The sequence below is a fragment of the Pieris brassicae genome, chromosome 4 (genome assembly GCF_905147105.1).
Source record: "Pieris brassicae chromosome 4, ilPieBrab1.1, whole genome shotgun sequence".
In the NCBI taxonomy this organism is placed as follows: Eukaryota; Metazoa; Arthropoda; class Insecta; order Lepidoptera; family Pieridae; genus Pieris; species Pieris brassicae.
In genome coordinates, this window is record NC_059668.1 from 19,021,117 (window position 1) to 19,038,254 (window position 17,138).

The 17,138-nt window shown below is 31.5% G+C and overlaps 3 protein-coding genes across 4 annotated transcripts; 1 reads left to right on the forward strand and 2 right to left on the reverse strand.

Annotated features, from left to right (window-relative positions):
• Positions 1-238: 238 nt before the first annotated feature.
• On the reverse strand, positions 239-8,629 carry LOC123708033 (transmembrane protein 18). Its single transcript, XM_045658479.1, has 4 exons — positions 8,223-8,629; positions 7,874-7,991; positions 7,120-7,268; positions 239-4,333 (listed from the first exon to the last, which is right to left on the reverse strand). Exons 1-4 carry the CDS (start codon positions 8,277-8,279, stop codon positions 4,220-4,222), a joined length of 438 nt encoding a protein of 145 aa, XP_045514435.1. The 5' UTR covers positions 8,280-8,629; the 3' UTR covers positions 239-4,219.
• A 330-nt stretch (positions 8,630-8,959) lies between these two features.
• Positions 8,960-13,958, forward strand: LOC123708669 (Golgi apparatus protein 1). The gene is made up of 8 exons (XM_045659490.1): positions 8,960-9,022; positions 9,187-9,972; positions 10,045-11,741; positions 12,002-12,149; positions 12,224-12,450; positions 12,524-12,707; positions 13,550-13,656; positions 13,745-13,958. The coding sequence occupies exons 2-8, from the start codon at positions 9,219-9,221 to the stop codon at positions 13,907-13,909; spliced, it is 3,282 nt and encodes a 1,093-aa protein (XP_045515446.1). The 5' UTR covers positions 8,960-9,022; positions 9,187-9,218; the 3' UTR covers positions 13,910-13,958.
• On the reverse strand, positions 13,941-17,058 carry LOC123708670 (DNA primase large subunit). 2 transcript variants are annotated; one of them, XM_045659492.1, is made up of 3 exons: positions 16,916-17,058; positions 14,756-16,158; positions 13,941-14,215 (listed from the first exon to the last, which is right to left on the reverse strand). In XM_045659492.1, the coding sequence occupies exons 2-3, from the start codon at positions 15,984-15,986 to the stop codon at positions 13,971-13,973; spliced, it is 1,476 nt and encodes a 491-aa protein (XP_045515448.1). In that variant the 5' UTR covers positions 15,987-16,158; positions 16,916-17,058; the 3' UTR covers positions 13,941-13,970. The 2 variants fall into 2 exon arrangements, with proteins under 2 accessions (XP_045515448.1, XP_045515447.1); XM_045659491.1 differs by lacking the exon at positions 16,916-17,058 and having other exon boundaries at positions 14,756-16,653.
• Positions 17,059-17,138: the final 80 nt, after the last annotated feature.

Genomic DNA, 17,138 nt, shown 5'->3' on the forward strand with positions numbered 1-17,138 from the left:
TTAGTAAGCATACCTACTATAATGTAAACACAATATTAATTCCTATTAAATAAAATCACATATACGCAATAACTACAATATACATATGCGTGTCAATTAACAGATTGCATACAGAACTTTGCAAGTCTTAGGGTAAGATTCATAGTCGAGGACCAGGGCTAAGTAAAACAGCCGAATGTCAAAAACGTATTTGAGTTGACGTACGGAAATCACACTTAGTGCTAAGAACTATAAATCTTAGGTTCTGATGTGACAACCACCAAATGACTATGACAACCACTTTGCATCGCAAGGTCCAGCGACCGTTAAATTAAAAAAGCATATTGCACTGACTTCATGGACGGATACTCAATCAAATAAGATTTTTTTTTTAATGGAAAATTGCTAACTGGCGGATTGAATATTCGACCATGTCTCTTAACCTAAATAAAATAACTAGCTCGACTATAACGAAAACGAAATTCAAATCACACATTCAGTCTTCCATAAATTACTAACAAGTGCTAGACAAAATGGACTAATCTTAATAGCAAAATGTGATGTACACATGACGTAGTTTCCTATGTCAACCCATTGGCCTATTATGATTGTCAGTGTTCAAGTAATAAAAGATTTAACTGTCCATAGAAGATATTCAAATGAGTTTCAACATTATTCTTGAGAGTTGCAACTGTTTCGTAGGGGCTTAGGGGAGCGATAACCAAAAATATTTCCGGATTTCGTTTTACTGTGATTGGTCAACAGTATCTGTTGGTCAACAGTAGTCATCACAGACTATCGACACGATTCCGTTTGACAAATTGCAATCAAATTCGACATTTGTCTATTGTTTTTGATGTTTGTTATTTATTTGTTACAAAGATTTTTCGAGGTGAAAGCATCGTTATTTATTGTTCAGATGATACTGGACATTGATTGTACGTCACTGGGGAATTTTTTTTATTGTCCTTAGATTTTTAAGCTTCTTTATATTAATAACAGTACGCATTTCCAATTTTAAAAAATATTCAAACGACATATAAGTCTACTACTTTCGTATATAAAAGCAACTTAAATATTGGTAAATTGAGTAAACGAACATACAAACAAGGAATGATTTCATCATACAAACATACAATGTTATGTCCTCAACCACTTTTTACAAGTACTTTTTATAGCACAAATAACAATCCGTCGTGAAGCTCGTTACATAAAAGCTTACATCTAAATATAAGTGATATAATTATTATGGCATCTACATACGTTCTTATGCCTGAATACTCAAAGGCCACTCAAATTTAACAGCTATTTAAATACTAACATGCTAAATAGAGACAGCAATGGTTTTGAGCAGCACCTTAATGCAATTGCGTGTATTTGGGCATTCAACATTCATTTATGAACAATATTAAGTACACAGAAGCGAAGCTATTGCTGACGACATACGAAGAAAGAGTTAATGCTGACGACCCAAACGAGCTACATATGCATGTTGATTAAAAAAATAGTTCGGGCGCTGAGGGCAGATCGCCAGTTATAGATAATTGAAAAGAAAATATAATAAAACGTAACATAGTAAAACGTTTGTCTCGTGCAACATATTTAACAAAACTCGTGTCAAAAACGGCGTTAATAAAAATTACAGCTATATTAATATTCTAAATGCGAAAGTGTTTGCTTTTGTAAAATTAACAGATGTGATCATGTTTAAAAACGCTGGTAATCTTTAGGACGTAAACGAAACCGCGGGTCTAGGTGTGAAATGTCATACAAAAATGATATTGTCAGGTTTGACAAGGCTGGTTCCAATTAGTGATGTCAATTTGCTGGTTTTCTCCCCAAATTTAGAGAGAATTAAGAGACTGTATATACTAACTTATTCAAGAAATTCTTTTTTTTAACGCATATAAAATCTATATTATACGTAGTAATTTCTGTTTGGAGGCGCGTATTATCGAAAGCGATTTGATTTCATTAATCCCATAAGATCCAGTATAATCAAATTATATAATCACTGATCAAGCAAATCCGATTTGAGTTATTACTATTATATCATATTGTTTTAAAGGTAATTCTATAAAATGAAATATTTCAATGGACTTGAAAAAGGTGAAATATTTGCTGGATCTTGACTTGTCACTTTGATATCATACTTAATTTTGAACTAGAATGGCTATTGAGTGTTTTGTCCTTGTCACTCACACGTTAAACTAAACAAAACATTATTTAACTCACTAAAGGTTAAAGTGAGTGATCCCGCAAGTGAATTTTTATTGTAATAATATATAACATTTTATCATTGCTGGTCTGCATACCTACTTTTACCTACCATTTGAGACAAAACCAAGTATATTAACAATAATCCAAATAACGTAATATTGCTATAACTTTATTTTTTCTCAAAACGAACATTACATTCTAGCATTAATATGTACGACTCTTGTTAGTTATAAAAATTATTTGCGAACGATTATTTAGGGAAATAGAAGAGAATGATCAAAAAGCAAACAACAGTCAGTGAGAACAGTGCAAATATACTGAAAGTCGTGCCTGAAGATAAAGAAAAACGGTAAGGTTACCTTATTAACCATGTATTAGAACCATTGTCGTCGCTCTCCCACTATGAAACTTATGCAAAGTGTAAAATATAAGTGTGTATATGTCGCAGTAAAGTAGTTAAATCAGAGAGTTAATTGAATCTCTAGACAGTTAAATAAATTTCAATTTTCAATCAAGTCGCTAAAGTTCCGTCCGACATGTGTGTGAACGAAACGTTTAACGAGTTTCCTAAACGTTACTAGCCAACAAGACTAACGTAACCATTTACAATAAAACAAAACACTGAATTTCCAAGCTCTCGGTTCTTCACGACCACACCGAAATAACAATAACAAATGAAATAATCATGGCGGAGTCTTGTTTTACATTATTAATCAACACGCTGGCTTTCGGTCGGACAGATAGTTAAAAGTTTTCGATGCTGCTTTATTTAAATCATAATCTAGCATTTTGATTTAATATCGGTCTATAATTAACTGACTAGAGATTCGATTAACTCTCTGATTTAACTACTTTACTGCGACATATACACACCTCTACACTCTTTTACGCCATTATTTATCTAGTCTGTGAGCATACACTTATATTTTTAAGGAAATGTATCTGTCAAAGTCACAAAAATATACTGTCCTTGAATAACACATTAACATAACTACGTAACATCGTTTATTTTTAAAAGTTGTTTCACTACGATGATTACATAAGATTCAAAACGTTGATAATAAACGTGTAATGTTAATAATTATATGCATAGTGCATTTTGGCACAATCTTATTCAAGGTCAAAAGGTGATTTATTTCTAGATAAGAACGGATTCACAAACTACAGACCACAATCTTTTACGGCAATATTATGATTTTTAAATAAAAAGTTCGAGGTTTCGAATCGGCGATTTATAATTAGAGACATAATGGCCACCACAACAAATATATTTGTAAATTGAATTTGCTGAAAAAAGTTTAATTTAGAAATGTAATCCGCGAAAAAGTTTCTTTAAAAACACTATCGTGTTCCCTTTTAAGTTATGAAGTGGGTCCAACGAGTTTTACATATGAAACCTAGATCTGAAAGTGTGCTCGATAGCTTTTCCTAATATAGCAATCGACATTTCTTGATTTAGCTCCAATACATATATTATTCAAGTATAACACTAGCGGTGATCGCGATTCGTCAATTTTCTACGTGCGAATACCAATGTTTTTTTCTTAATCACATCTATTAATAGGTACAACTACATTCTTATTTTCGCATTTATAATATTAAAATATTCTACATTAGAAATAGTATGTCCTTATACAAGTATGTATTGAAATTTGAATGTGTGAAAATAGGAACTCTATACATACAATATTCTTCTAAAAATATGTAAAAAAAATGCGTTAAAATTTTTATTATTTAGCAAATTATGGATAAAGATAGTGGACAGTATCGTCGTTATTATTATAGAAGAATAAGTGAACAATTAATTTTATGGAACAAATCTTTATACGCATCCAAAATTCTCGCCAAGGATAATACGATGCATCAAAATTAATTTCACGTCTCACCTGGCAACACTACGTCAATAACAAAATAATATTTGTTCCACCTACTGGGCTTTACTCCTGGGAAAGTTACCACAGATTGAGGCAAGGGACATATCCTAAATAATCATACCAATTCCCACCTCAATGACTGGTACCTAATCCGACTTTGTTATCTTTCCTCTGTTCATGTTCAGCTCTTTCAGCCGCTGACGGAGTTGTGCTTTCTTAAGATTTGTCATAATTTGTGTTGATTGGTAAAGCCATGAGCCCTGTAAAAAAGAATACAACATGTGTTGTATTAATTACTTAAATAGTAGATAAATACTTAGATTTTCTTATGTATATTTATTAAACCTGAAAGATCGCAATCTTAGTACCATACAGATTTTTTTTATATATAATAGGGGGGCAAACGAGCCTGCGTAACGCCTAAAAAGGGCAGTCATCGCAGCCCATAAACACCCATTTTTAGCGGGTGCGTTGCCGGCCTTTGAGGGTGGAGTACGCTCGAATTTTGAAGAGTTGGAGGTCGTATCTCTCAGGGCCCCGCCGGGAGTCGATTCCACAGTTCGCATTTTGGAATGATAGTAGGAATAAAAGATTTTTAATCCTTTCGTGTGACCTTTTAAAAGACCTAAAATACAATGTTAGTGCCACAATTTTCGGTTTTATAATTATTTATGCAACTTATTTATGTATTACTGATCGATTTCATTACAATACAAACATGTAACCGTGACGGAGACAGATACTTCGCTCCAGAGTTATGAATGACCTTTGAGCATAAACAATTAAAAATAAAGAAAGCGGTACACAGATTAATAACTAAAATCACTATCTATGGAATTAAAATATTTTAATTGATTTTACATTGAATCTCAGGTGAGTTATATATATGTGTGAATGGCCTATTCATAGACAATTATTATGCACACGGATTACCAGACTAAGCTAACCTAACCTACCCTAAGTGGCGTAGCGTAGATTGTTGACAAAAGCTGGTCAAATTCAAGCTCTCAAATTTGATATTATTATGAATTATTTTTTATTTGCATTTATAATATTTAAACTTAGCATTGCCCTAAAAGCCGTTACGATATGGAACGGTTTATAAACTGCAATATAAAAGTGTATGTAAGAATAATGGTTTTGCTAAAAAAAAAATTGAACCCAGTAAGGACAGGTTCAACACCGCTAATTATTAAGCCACGGCGACGGCAACTTACTGTCTATACTATAGAAATACTGATGTAGTACACGAAACAAAACTATATTTTAGAAAATAACAGGCGATAGAACATCAATTATATATCTGTAACGCTAATGAATATTCACTGCATAATTAAACATGTATTTACTTTATTTAAATGAAATTGATAAATAATACATTCGAATTTATATTATAGACGAACGCAATCATTCTAGAAAGATTCGATACTTTAGTAGCAATGTGAATGTCAAGCAAAATTACCACATTTGGTAAACCAGTAGGACTACCAAGGTCGTACACCCGATCGATGATTACATTTCTATAGTAGATAGTATTGATTATACCTTCCAAGGTCTAGATAATTGTTGTGGTCTCTATATTAAATTTATAGGAAGAATAAAGAAAACTTTCATAGCCACACTAGACACTTTTAATAAAGTATTATAAGTTATTTACTTTAATAGTATCTCTCAGGTTATCTAGCTCGGAAATTAGGTGTCTCGAGATATCTGTAATTATTATGGAAGAAATCGCTTTTCAGATATAGGAGCCCTTCTAATTGTTTCCTGGTAATTTTGAAGTTAATTATTTAAAAAAAATTACACACAGAAAAACTGTGGGTCACAATTTTTAATGCCTATCACTTGGATACTATTTCCGAATAAGTAAATTTCAGTTCGAAGGTAGGACCGCCTCCTAAAAATTTAAAACAAAACCCAAACGTATTTAAAATATTAAAAAATGTGTTGCGTTTTTGTTGATTTTAAAACGTAATTACTTGATCAAATTAAAGTCTTAACCTTGGTTTGTAACGGTCAATGCACACGTCGTGATTAAAAGGTTGAATCGTAAAACAAAGGTGTTCTACGTTGTTGATATATATGAACATCACCTATTTGTATAAAAATGTACATAATTATCAATATTAATTATACACAATCTTTGAGATTGTGATAATATTTTTTATTGACGAAGTGTATATTGTTTTATATGAATAACCGATATTTTAAATAGGAAAAGTATTAAATGTTTTGACCTCGCGTCGGTCAAATATTTATGAATACGATAATTTAAATAAAGATTTTGGTAAACCTATTTATAACATATTTGTGATAATTGATAACAACATAGTCGCAAAACATATACGACCTTCGCCTTAATATGGTGTAACATACATTTTTTTTTATAAAATAATAATAGCCGGATAAGAACAGTATCCTCTCTCCTTAATATGCATATTTCACAGATAACAGTGGAATTCTAAAGTGATAACCTAAATGTCTATTTATATAATAGCTGCACCATCATATGCTATCAACAATTACCTAAATTTATTTTATAGATATATATTTTAATTGAAAAAATGAATTTGTATTGAAATCTACTAGGATTGCTTTATATAATAGAAATAAATAGAAACTGGCTCAAGCCTTATTTCATGAAAAAAAGTACACCTGTAGGTTGTAGGAAAATTTAGTCATAACTCATTAGGCCAAATGATGCCACAGGAATACCATGCCAGAAACAATCTGGCTATTTAAACTAGTTATGTTCATATATAACTCAGTTCAACAATATAGTTTTGTTGAAAATTTATCTGCATGCCAATAAATTATTTATAACTGACTAGAACATAGATGAATTAATTAACAAATGATTTAAATTACGACTGGCATCAAAAGGCAACAGGTGTTTGTGAATTATGAGACTTTTTGTACTGTAACACAAATAAAAAATATTATCTGTGGTGATACATAATAGATTTAGATAACACGGCATATGATAGTCATATGTAAATAAATGTTGCAAACTAATAGGGAAAACTACTTAAAATTATATACTTACCACCATAATCATGCAGTTTAATAATATAGGTATACAGAATACAACTGATATAAAAAGACCCTTGCTGTCAAAGTATTGTTGTCTTGAAAATAATGTCCAATTTCTTGCAGCTACTTCATTAATGCTCTCAGAAAAGTATACCAATAACACTGAAATAACAATAAAAGGTTAATTCCATTTTGAAAAAAAATATAAACATTCCCAATAAAACCTGTCAGTTTCATATTTTGCACTTTGTTAAATCATATATGTATTTACAGTTTTTAGTATTCAGTAATAGTTATTAAGTATAAAGCCTGCTGTTTTTGCCTGTCAAAGGTTGTGCCATTTGTTTTTGTTTGTTTTTAGATGTAAAATTTCATTATGCCTCTAGGGTAACATTTTTTTATGTAAATAAAAAAGCTTTTGCTTAACAACACATTATTACAAGTATTATAATTTCATAAAATACTTTTGAATATGTAGAACTCAACTCTGCCCTCTTATTTAAATATGCTAATAGTTTATGTAGTATTTGTTAAAATCAAATATATATTCAGTAAGTCTGAGAATTGGCTAATATCTATCTTTCAAACCCCTAAGTGATACAGTGTGTCCACCCCAAAAAAAACATTATTTTATTTTTTATTATGTGGTATTTAAAAATACAAACAACCCTAAATTTTCACATTCTACACAAAAAATAATTTACATGGCAAAACATTTGCCGGGTCAGCTAGAAGATATGCTTTTAGTTTGTTATAGTCTTACTTACATAGTGTGATAAAGAGAATGATTTGAAAATTTCCATAATTTCGTGTAGAGAAGCAGGTAAATGTGACTAGCACGTGAAATGATAATAGTGCTATGAGCCAAGGATCACGCCATTCAATCTGAAAAAGTTCATCAGAGATGTTTATTCATCATAAAAAAAAGATTACTTTGTATTTATAGGTATTTACATTAATTTAATATAGTTTAGAGGCCTAGAAACCAATTAAGATGTACTAGGTGCATTGTTTATTGCCTCTAGCTTAAAAATTTCAAAATGCTTTATGCAACTACACTGCAACTGCTGTTATATTTTCAAATACAGACATCAAATGCGACAAGGAAGTACTTACACTTTTTATGTAAGACACAAAATCCGAAATCTCATTGACCTCAACAACTCCGTCCATTTCTAGGTTTCTGTACTGTACAGTTTACTGTGTATCAATAAATATCTCTTAATCAAATTAGTAGTTTTAATATTTACACAATGAATATTAGGATATTATTGTAAATCAATCAAAATAAAGGCCTTGTGAACGGGAAGTTAGGCCTGGACATTAAATTAATGATTTTTTAAATTATTTATTTTCACCGGTCACCGGATTTCTGTATTTTATTTTATTTATAGTATCACGGTATATAATATAAATGACAAATCACTAAATAAAATCACGCCTCTCGACTCTCGAGATTCGGGTGCACAGATATCTCTTATATTAAATGTATTACATTATTTTTATTCTCTATGCTATTACACTAGCTCCTCTAGACTCGGAGGGGACAGAGTGCCTTCGAAGTTCTAGCTACAGAATACTGGCTTATTAATATATACAGTAACTATAATTAGTATACTAGCCAATGAGCCAGTTTCGACTAGAGAACTGGACATACCAACAAATCAATTTTACAATACAAATTAGTGAAATTGTCTTGAAATTTTTTAACTTATAAGCAAGATATTCTTTCTAGTCTAGCAAGTAATACTTTTCCCTACCTAGCAATAACTTTAGACAAACCACCAAGTGGTTGCATCTATAATCTATATAGTCTATGGTACTTTATTCTGTAGTTACTCGTTACTAGTTTTCGCTAATAATTAATCTGTGTTAACTGGTTTGAAAATACAATTTTGCACAATATTATGCTTGAAGTTAGTGTAGTTGTATTTTGTATTTTGCTATCTAAAAAAATAAATTTTTCATTCTACAATTCTTAAAATTATTATTGTGTAGTTAGATTAAAATAAGCATAGTTTTTTTAACACTTCGAAAAAACAAAATATTTATTACACTTGTAATGTCCTCTAATTTTCAGACGTAAGAATAAGGTCCTGCCGGCTTCATAAGATGCAGAATTATTTCAATATCTGGTCTTTTCTGTTTTTTGATATATTTTTATGTGCTTTGAGTGCACAGCATGGAACACTGAAATCGTCCATTGAACAATATAAGGAAGATTTAAGAGATTGTGGACCCTTTGAGAAACAGTGTTCCCATTTAGACGAGGATTTAGCTCTTTTGTCATGCACTATAAATATTACTCGAAGTAACAAAACTCAGTTGCCATTTATATGCCAACACAAAATATGGCTCCATCAATTAGATTTACTTGACAACAATTTTCTTGAAACTAAATTGAAAGAAGCCTGTCTGGAGGAACCCATTATTTTAGATTGTTTAAATTCAATTGGTACTATTATTGATTGTGTGTTAAAAAGAAAACCAAGTGTAAAAAATAAATTATGTCTTAAAACCATTACTAAAATAGAGATCTTGATGTTTAATGATTGGCAGATAACAAATACGTTTGTTAAAAACTGTTATGATGATATACAAGCACTATCTTGTGGTCGAATACCTCCAGATCCAAAAACACTTTCCCAAATGCATACATTGAGATGTATTCAGAATCATGAACAAAAATTAAGACCTGAATGTCAATCTGAAATCACATCACTTGAAGAAATTAAATATAATTCTCTACAATTAGATAAATTAGTATTTGCTGTATGTAATATTGATCAACGAAACTTCTGTCCAGATGAAGTTCCTGGGTCTCTTTTAATGTATAAATGTCTCATTAGACATAAATATGAAAATGGTAAGAACTTCTTTTTTATGAAACCAAATATTATACTCAAAGTTGTTATAATTAGTGTTAATATTTTTACAGGTATGACAAAAAGATGTCAAGATCAATTATTTTATGCCCAAAGAAACATTGTATTAAATTATAAAATGAGCAAAGGTTTGGTAAAATCTTGTAAAGAAGATATTAGAAAATATCATTGTCGCAAAGGCATTGTTGATGATAAGGATGTGCGTCTTGCACAAATTTTACTCTGTTTAGAAAATGTTGCAAGAAATGGCACTACTAATTTAGCGGCAGAATGTGTGGCTGAGATGACAGACCACAGAAAGATGCTTATGGATGACTATAGACTATCCCCAGAGTTGATGCAAAGTTGTGCCAATGATATAACAATGTTATGTAAAGGTGTGGAAGGTGGTGGTAAGACAATACATTGTTTAATGGAACATGCAAGACCCAGAAAACGTAAAGAACGAAGAATAAGTGCTACATGTCAAAAGTCACTAGAGATACTAGTACAAGAGGCGAATCCTGGAGAAGATTGGAGAGTAGATCCAATTTTACGCAAAGCTTGTAAACCTATTGTTGATAAAGCTTGTGGAGAAGTTAATGGGGGTAATGGCAGAGTAATGTCATGCCTTATGGAAAAACTTGGCACAGCTTTAATGAGTGCAGAGTGTGAAACAGCACTGATACAGATACAATATTTTATATCAAGAGATTTTAAGCTGGATCCACAGTTATACAGAGCTTGTAGATATGATGCAGTCACTCAATGTAAAGCTAAACTACAATGGGCTGATGCCAGCGAACATCAGTCTCAAAAAGACCCTCTCATCTTACCATGCTTATATAATTATGCTTATGACTCAGAGTTAAAAGGAATATTGCAACCAGCCTGTGAACAACAAATTAGAAGAGTTATGAGACAAAGAGCTGTGAGTGTTGATCTTCTACCAGAAATAGCAGATACCTGTATGGACGATTTGGCTAATCTTTGTTATGAAAATACAGGTAAAGGAGAAGAAATTCAATGTTTACAAAGTAAAATCAAAGAACTGTCATCTAAATGTAAAGAAGTTGTGACAAATTTTACTGAGACTCAAAGTGGTCATATTGAACTGAATGCCATAGTTGGTACAAACTGTAGAGTTCCTATAGAAAAACTATGTTCATCTGAACTTAAAAGTAAATCAGACGATGATGATGTTTTGGACTGCCTCATCAGACATAAGAATGATCCAGAAATAAAAGCAAATTTAAAGTGCAGGGCAGCAATTGAGCATGAACAGTTGATTTCTTTGAAAAATTACAGATTTACCAGAAAGTTTAAAAATGCTTGTAAGTCTTATGTAGTAAGGTTTTGTCCAAAAGCACAAACTAAAAGTCAGGTTGTGACTTGTTTAAGTGAAATAGTCAGAAATGACACAATCAGCAAAAGGAAGCATACAATTTATAAAGAGTGCCGTCAACAATTAAGAAGTCAGCTGTTTCAACAAAAAGAAAATGTAGATCTGGATCCAGAACTTAAAGAAGCATGTAAAAAAGACTTAAATGCATATTGTTCTAACATTCCTCATGGAGAATCAGCTGCATTGGAATGTCTTCAGACAGCAAAGTCTGGATTGAGTGCTCCTTGTAAAAGAGCAATATTTGTAGTAAGAAAACAAGAATTTACAGATAATGCAATAGACTATCATTTGATAACTACTTGTAGTGATATGATAGATTTATATTGTCATAATACAGAGCCTACAGTTCTTTTAGATTGCTTAAAGGTAAACATACATTGTAAGATAGCTTAATCTTACTTGGGCAAAAGAAAACAGTCAAAATTAAAACTAATATGCAATTTTTTCAATTTCTCATACTTACTACTACTAAACTGGTTTGCACAATGATATCATTCTTAAAAGGCTTTCATAAGTTTCATTCAATGTCCATGTGAATAAATGAAAAGTTTGTGCAATGGTTTGGGCTAAAACATAAAAAATGCTTATATTTAGTTAAGTTACAGTAGCTTTTTGCTTGTTTTAAGGCACATCGTGATGAAACAGACTTCAATAAGAACTGTAAGTATGTCATAACAAACAGAATGATTGAACAAAACTTGGATTATCGGTTTAACAACAACTTACAAAATGCTTGTAAAGGAGATATTCATAAATATTGCTCTCCAATTATATGTAAGTAATATTAATAGAAGCATAATTATTAATGTTACATACCCTATCCGAAATTGTAACCTTTTCTTTTCTAGTAAATGAGCCACAAGATATTGAGTTACAAGGAAAAGTATTATACTGTTTAAAAGAAAAATTTCGAGAGCTAAAATTGGAGAAAACATGTGAGAATGAGCTTGCAAATGTTCTTAAAGAACAAGCATTAAACTATCGCCTTGATCCTCTGCTTGGAAAACTATGCAAAGCAGAAATTCAAACTATTTGTGCCATTCCAAATGATTCAATAACAAATTCAGATGGCCAGGTAGTGAATGATTTAGTATTTTTTTTTGTTGTATAGAAAAAGGAAAACATAATTAACTGTTTTGCACTTTCAGGTAGAGGAATGTTTAAAGAATGCTCTTTTAAATCACAAAATAGTATCAGCAGAATGTGCAAGAGAGGTGGTACAAATTATAGAAGAAACAGAAGTAGACATCGAGGCTGACCCATTGTTGGAAAGAGCTTGTGCTTTAGACTTACTCAAGTACTGTAAAGATTTAGAGCATGGAGCGGGAAGACGTAAGCAAATTTTTATATTAATTCATACATCAGAGAATTCTCTAACACCATTCTACTTAACCTGCCTGCAAGCCTATGATAGTAAACGTTATATCAAAATTAAATTTTGGTTAAGTATAGTATATGTAGTATAGTTTGGGGAAAAATCTTTTCGAATTGTAGTGTATGAACTTGTAAAAAAAATCTTTTTGGCTATCTGGCTGGTTTAGGCATCATTAAAAGTTTACATTTTAAAGAAGGTAATCCCAAATTAAAATTAGGAAAATGTGTGATTTTTATTTATTTTTCGTACTGGCAAGATGAGTGAATCTGCGGGAAAAATTCGCTGTTTATGGACCTAGTGCAGTGTCTGTGAGATTAGCACAAATTTAGTTTATGCGTTTTCAATACGGAAATTTTGATGTCAAAGATGCTCTCTCTCTCGTCGGAATTAATCAACAGAAGGGGTGTGGTTTTTTCATCAAGATAACGCTAGATCTCACACATCTTTAGCCACTCGGCAAAAATAAGGAGGTGTTAATGCATCGGCCGTATAGTCCTGACTAGAGATTCAGATTTCCACCTGTTTCGGTCTCTTCAGAATTCTTTAAGCAGTGTTTCGTGATCTTACGAGAGGACTGCCAAATCCAACCGTCGCGGTATTTTGGTCAGAATCCTCAAAATTTATATAGCAATGGGATCGTCTCCCTATATATGGCAAAATGCTACCTAAACGCTTTAGTTAAATGTGAATAAACTATATTAAAAATGTTGTGGTTTGTCTTAAAAAATGCGAAGAAACTTTTTCCCGAACCTATTATTATTATTTAACTGTTATTAAAAACTTTAAATTATACTTTCAGGTTTAAAATGTTTAAAGATCATTTTAAATGATAGTAGTAGAAAGCTTGAAACAGAATGTCAAAAAGAATTATCAAGTAGATTAGAAATGTACAGATATGTGGCAGCTGTAAGTAATTGATAGTCTTTGTTGTCCTTTTTTATGTAATTGTTCCAGAAAACACTTCAACATTAAATTAATAACTTTTTGTTTTCAGGTAAATGTTGTAGAAAATATAGGAGATGTTTATAATGAAATCTCATCTTCACCTTCAAAAAAGTATTTCTTAGTTGTAGGTTTTTCAATTATAGGTTTAATTTTTATATTTGGATTATATTGTGGTAGAATGACAAAGAGAGCCATGTATGTAAAAAGGAAATAGATCAATTAGGCACAAATAAATTTAGTAATTAAAGACAAATAATCTTTATTAAAAACTAGTTTCATTTAAAGTTTTCATCAAAATCCATTTCTTCTATGTCATTTATCTCATCCTTTATAATTGGTTTAATATCCTTTTTGGGTTCTGATTTTATATCTCCTTTAAGTAGTTTCTGACTCTCTTCGAAATATTGGTTGGGATGATTAATACCTAAACCAATGTTACAACTTTGTACCACATCAAAATACTTGCTGCAGGCTATTTGGTAATGGCCTCGTTTTGCTAAATCAACCACATCGTGTAGAGCTGTAACAATTATTAAATAAGTAATTACATAAATATTTTATTTAAGTATTTCATCAAAATGTTATAAATGTCAAATACAGTGTAAACTCCATGTAACATCCCCTGTTTCAACGACAAATGCCCTAAACCATCAATATCAATCAATCAATCTTCCATACGATGATACACCCTCTCTCAATAACAACAAAAATTGAGTAAGAGTACTTTTTAAGTTGCTAAAATAAGTAAAAACTGCGTAGCTGTGTGTAGTCTTGAGTTGCTTTATTTTCGTAGCCCACAATAAACTTGACTGTCAGCTACATGCATACAAACCTTATAAGAAATTTGTTCTTTTGTTTACAAATTGGGATTGCCTGCATGTGTAGACTGTTGTGAAGCATGACTAATAAGTAGGAATCATGGATTATTTAAATGTTTTTCTTCTATTTAACAACAACTCTCTGTAACACCATAAAATGCACAGTTCCTTCAGTGTCACTATACAGAGTTTGCACTGTATAACTAAAAGAGAAGTAAAATATGATATTGGTTATAAAATACCTTGTTGTTCAAATCCATAACCTTTCAGTTTATTTTTTAACACATTTGCATCACTATGTTTAAAGGGACACCCATGGCATTCCCCAGGGCCCACATTATTGTTTATTATTTTCAAACAATTAAATGGTGAATAATTCTTCTTACTTCCTTCTTTACCATAGTTATATCTTACATTGTAAGAATATTGTTTTTCAAACTTATCTAAATCCATAACTTTGGTAAATTCTTGTCTCCAGAATTTAAGAGAATCTTCCAGCGTCACACCAATTCCTTTTAAGAATAATCCATATTGTAATCTGCCTCCATGTTTAAGATGATGTGTCGATCTAAGGAACTCGTGTAGTTGACGCATACAAAGTGGAAAAGACTTTATAGACAATGTATCAAGACTTTCTATAGGAATAACAGACTTTGAGTCACTGTAATCATTGCCAGTATATGATTGATGTAATCCTTTTAATAAAGATACTAACCTTTCATCTTGTTCTACCTCACCAAGATGGTGACATGCAATAGCAAGACTCTGTCTTAAATGGACTCTGTATTGTGCTGACAATACGGATATAAAGTCTTTATGTGGAATATATGCATACCCATCCTTTAAGTATACTTTTCTTGTTTTTACCAAATCAAGTACTTCAAAAAATTTTACCTTGTAAAATTTCATCTTATCAATGTTTGGATGGTGTGTTGACTCTCGTAAATTTATAATAAGTTCATCTTTTTCTTCTTCGGATATATTAGTGTAGCATAAATTATTAATAGTAAAAAAATTATCTACAGAATCACCTTTCATAGTCATAAAACGCATTCGAAATAGCTCTATTTCTCTAGAAATAAACCATCTCCGCAATTCTTCTGTTCTGCAATAAGCAAGCCTCAGGATAAAGTGAGCAATATGGTCCTTTCGCCGTGCTTGTAAATCTACGTCTTGGGTACTGCAACCTGACTTTTCACAAAGTTTGACATAATATTTTAATCCTTGGCTTTTTAAATCACCCAAAATAAAATCGCACCATTCTTCTGAATATAATCTCAATCCCTTTAATGTTGTTGCAGTTGCTAAACATCTTAACAATGTTAGTCTTTCCAAAGCTAGAGTTTCAAATTCCTGTAAGCTAATGTCTCCGACAGGTGGGAGTTTATACATTTGGAGATCATGCGGATAAGTCTCTAAAAGCCCTCCTGCTATAACAGATTTTGTAGATTTCCTCTTTATTTTAAAATCCATGATTGTTGTGTGCTCTAAGATTAGAATATACTTAACTGTTTAAAAATTGTTTCAAAACTTGTAGCAAGTAGCAACTAAAAGATTCGCGCGCTTTTCATTCTGAGTTTCTGACGAAACGTCAAGTCCACAGATGAAGAGGCCACAGATTCGATTTATTTAGTTATCGCTGCATCTAGAAGATTTCATGATTGGAGTGACTACATTCGCTACTTTATGTGCCTCACAATATTATAATGTATCGCTTGATTATAATATCAAATATGTAAAAACATATCATGCTGCTATAACTATAATCTATTTCAGGCCGAGCAACGCTCGCCAAAACAGCCTGAGCTGAGCTGTAAAGGCCCTTAGAGTTTGATCAAACAGCAGGAGGGGCGAGACCAAAAATTGACTAGTAATGTATGTGAAGTGTCTGACTGGACACTATTGGTTATAAATTGTGACAAAAGTAAAGAAAGTTGTATCTATAATTAATGTTGCCATTGAATAGTGCCGTATATTCAATAAATAATTATTTTTAAACGCGCAAGCTTCAGAGAAAACCTTGGTTGCTTATGTTTCATATCGTTTTTTGTTCAGAATCGCTGCTCGCTTCACAATATTTACAGACGCGCGATTTCTTAGTGTATTTTTAGATTCGAGAGTCGAATTTGAATAACAATTCAACTAAAGCTATGTAGTATATATTTTTTACATATTATAACGAAGTACATATTAATTAACTGTAGACTAAAAAATCCGATATCTTCTTTTGATGTAAACAATAAACAGATTTTTTATAAACGTTACGTACGTTAAGAAAGTTTTATGAATGTATTCATTCGTTGCTCAAAAACAATACATTAGAAGCACCGAACCCGAACATTCATTTTGGATTTTATTTCTATTATTTTGTGGAGTTTCAAGGAATAGTAACTACGACTTACTGAGTTTCCTTCTTGAAATTGGAGTTATAGAGTATAAATATGTATTATGAATACTTCGTAGGAAAATAACATTTTGTTCGAGTTGAAAAGTCTAAATAATTGGAGATGCCGCGAATTTGGAGGTTCAGCGAAAGGGAATGGCAATTTTTATTGACTCACTGACGATTTCGAGTTACAGATTCCACTGAATACCTTAATTGTGTCATGTGCACGTCAATACTCA

Bases quoted from the DNA above. Each gene is read 5' to 3' on its own strand.
- LOC123708033 (XM_045658479.1), bottom strand. From the start codon at position 8,279: ATGGACGGAGTTGTTGAGGTCAATGAGATTTCGGATTTTGTGTCTTAC. The intron at 7,992-8,222 runs GTAAGTACTTCC...GAACTTTTTCAG, and splicing joins TTGTGTCTTACATAAAAAGT to ATTGAATGGCGTGATCCTTG. The intron at 4,334-7,119 runs GTAAGTATATAA...TCTTTTTTACAG, and splicing joins TAAACTGCATGATTATGGTG to GGCTCATGGCTTTACCAATC.
- LOC123708669 (XM_045659490.1), top strand. From the start codon at position 9,219: ATGCAGAATTATTTCAATATCTGGTCTTTTCTGTTTTTTGATATATTT. The intron at 12,708-13,549 runs GTAAGCAAATTT...TTATACTTTCAG, and splicing joins AGAGCATGGAGCGGGAAGAC to GTTTAAAATGTTTAAAGATC. The intron at 13,657-13,744 runs GTAAGTAATTGA...TTTTGTTTTCAG, and splicing joins TGTACAGATATGTGGCAGCT to GTAAATGTTGTAGAAAATAT.
- LOC123708670 (XM_045659492.1), bottom strand. From the start codon at position 15,986: ATGGATTTTAAAATAAAGAGGAAATCTACAAAATCTGTTATAGCAGGA. The intron at 14,216-14,755 runs GTATTTTATAAC...TAATTGTTACAG, and splicing joins TTATGGATTTGAACAACAAG to CTCTACACGATGTGGTTGAT.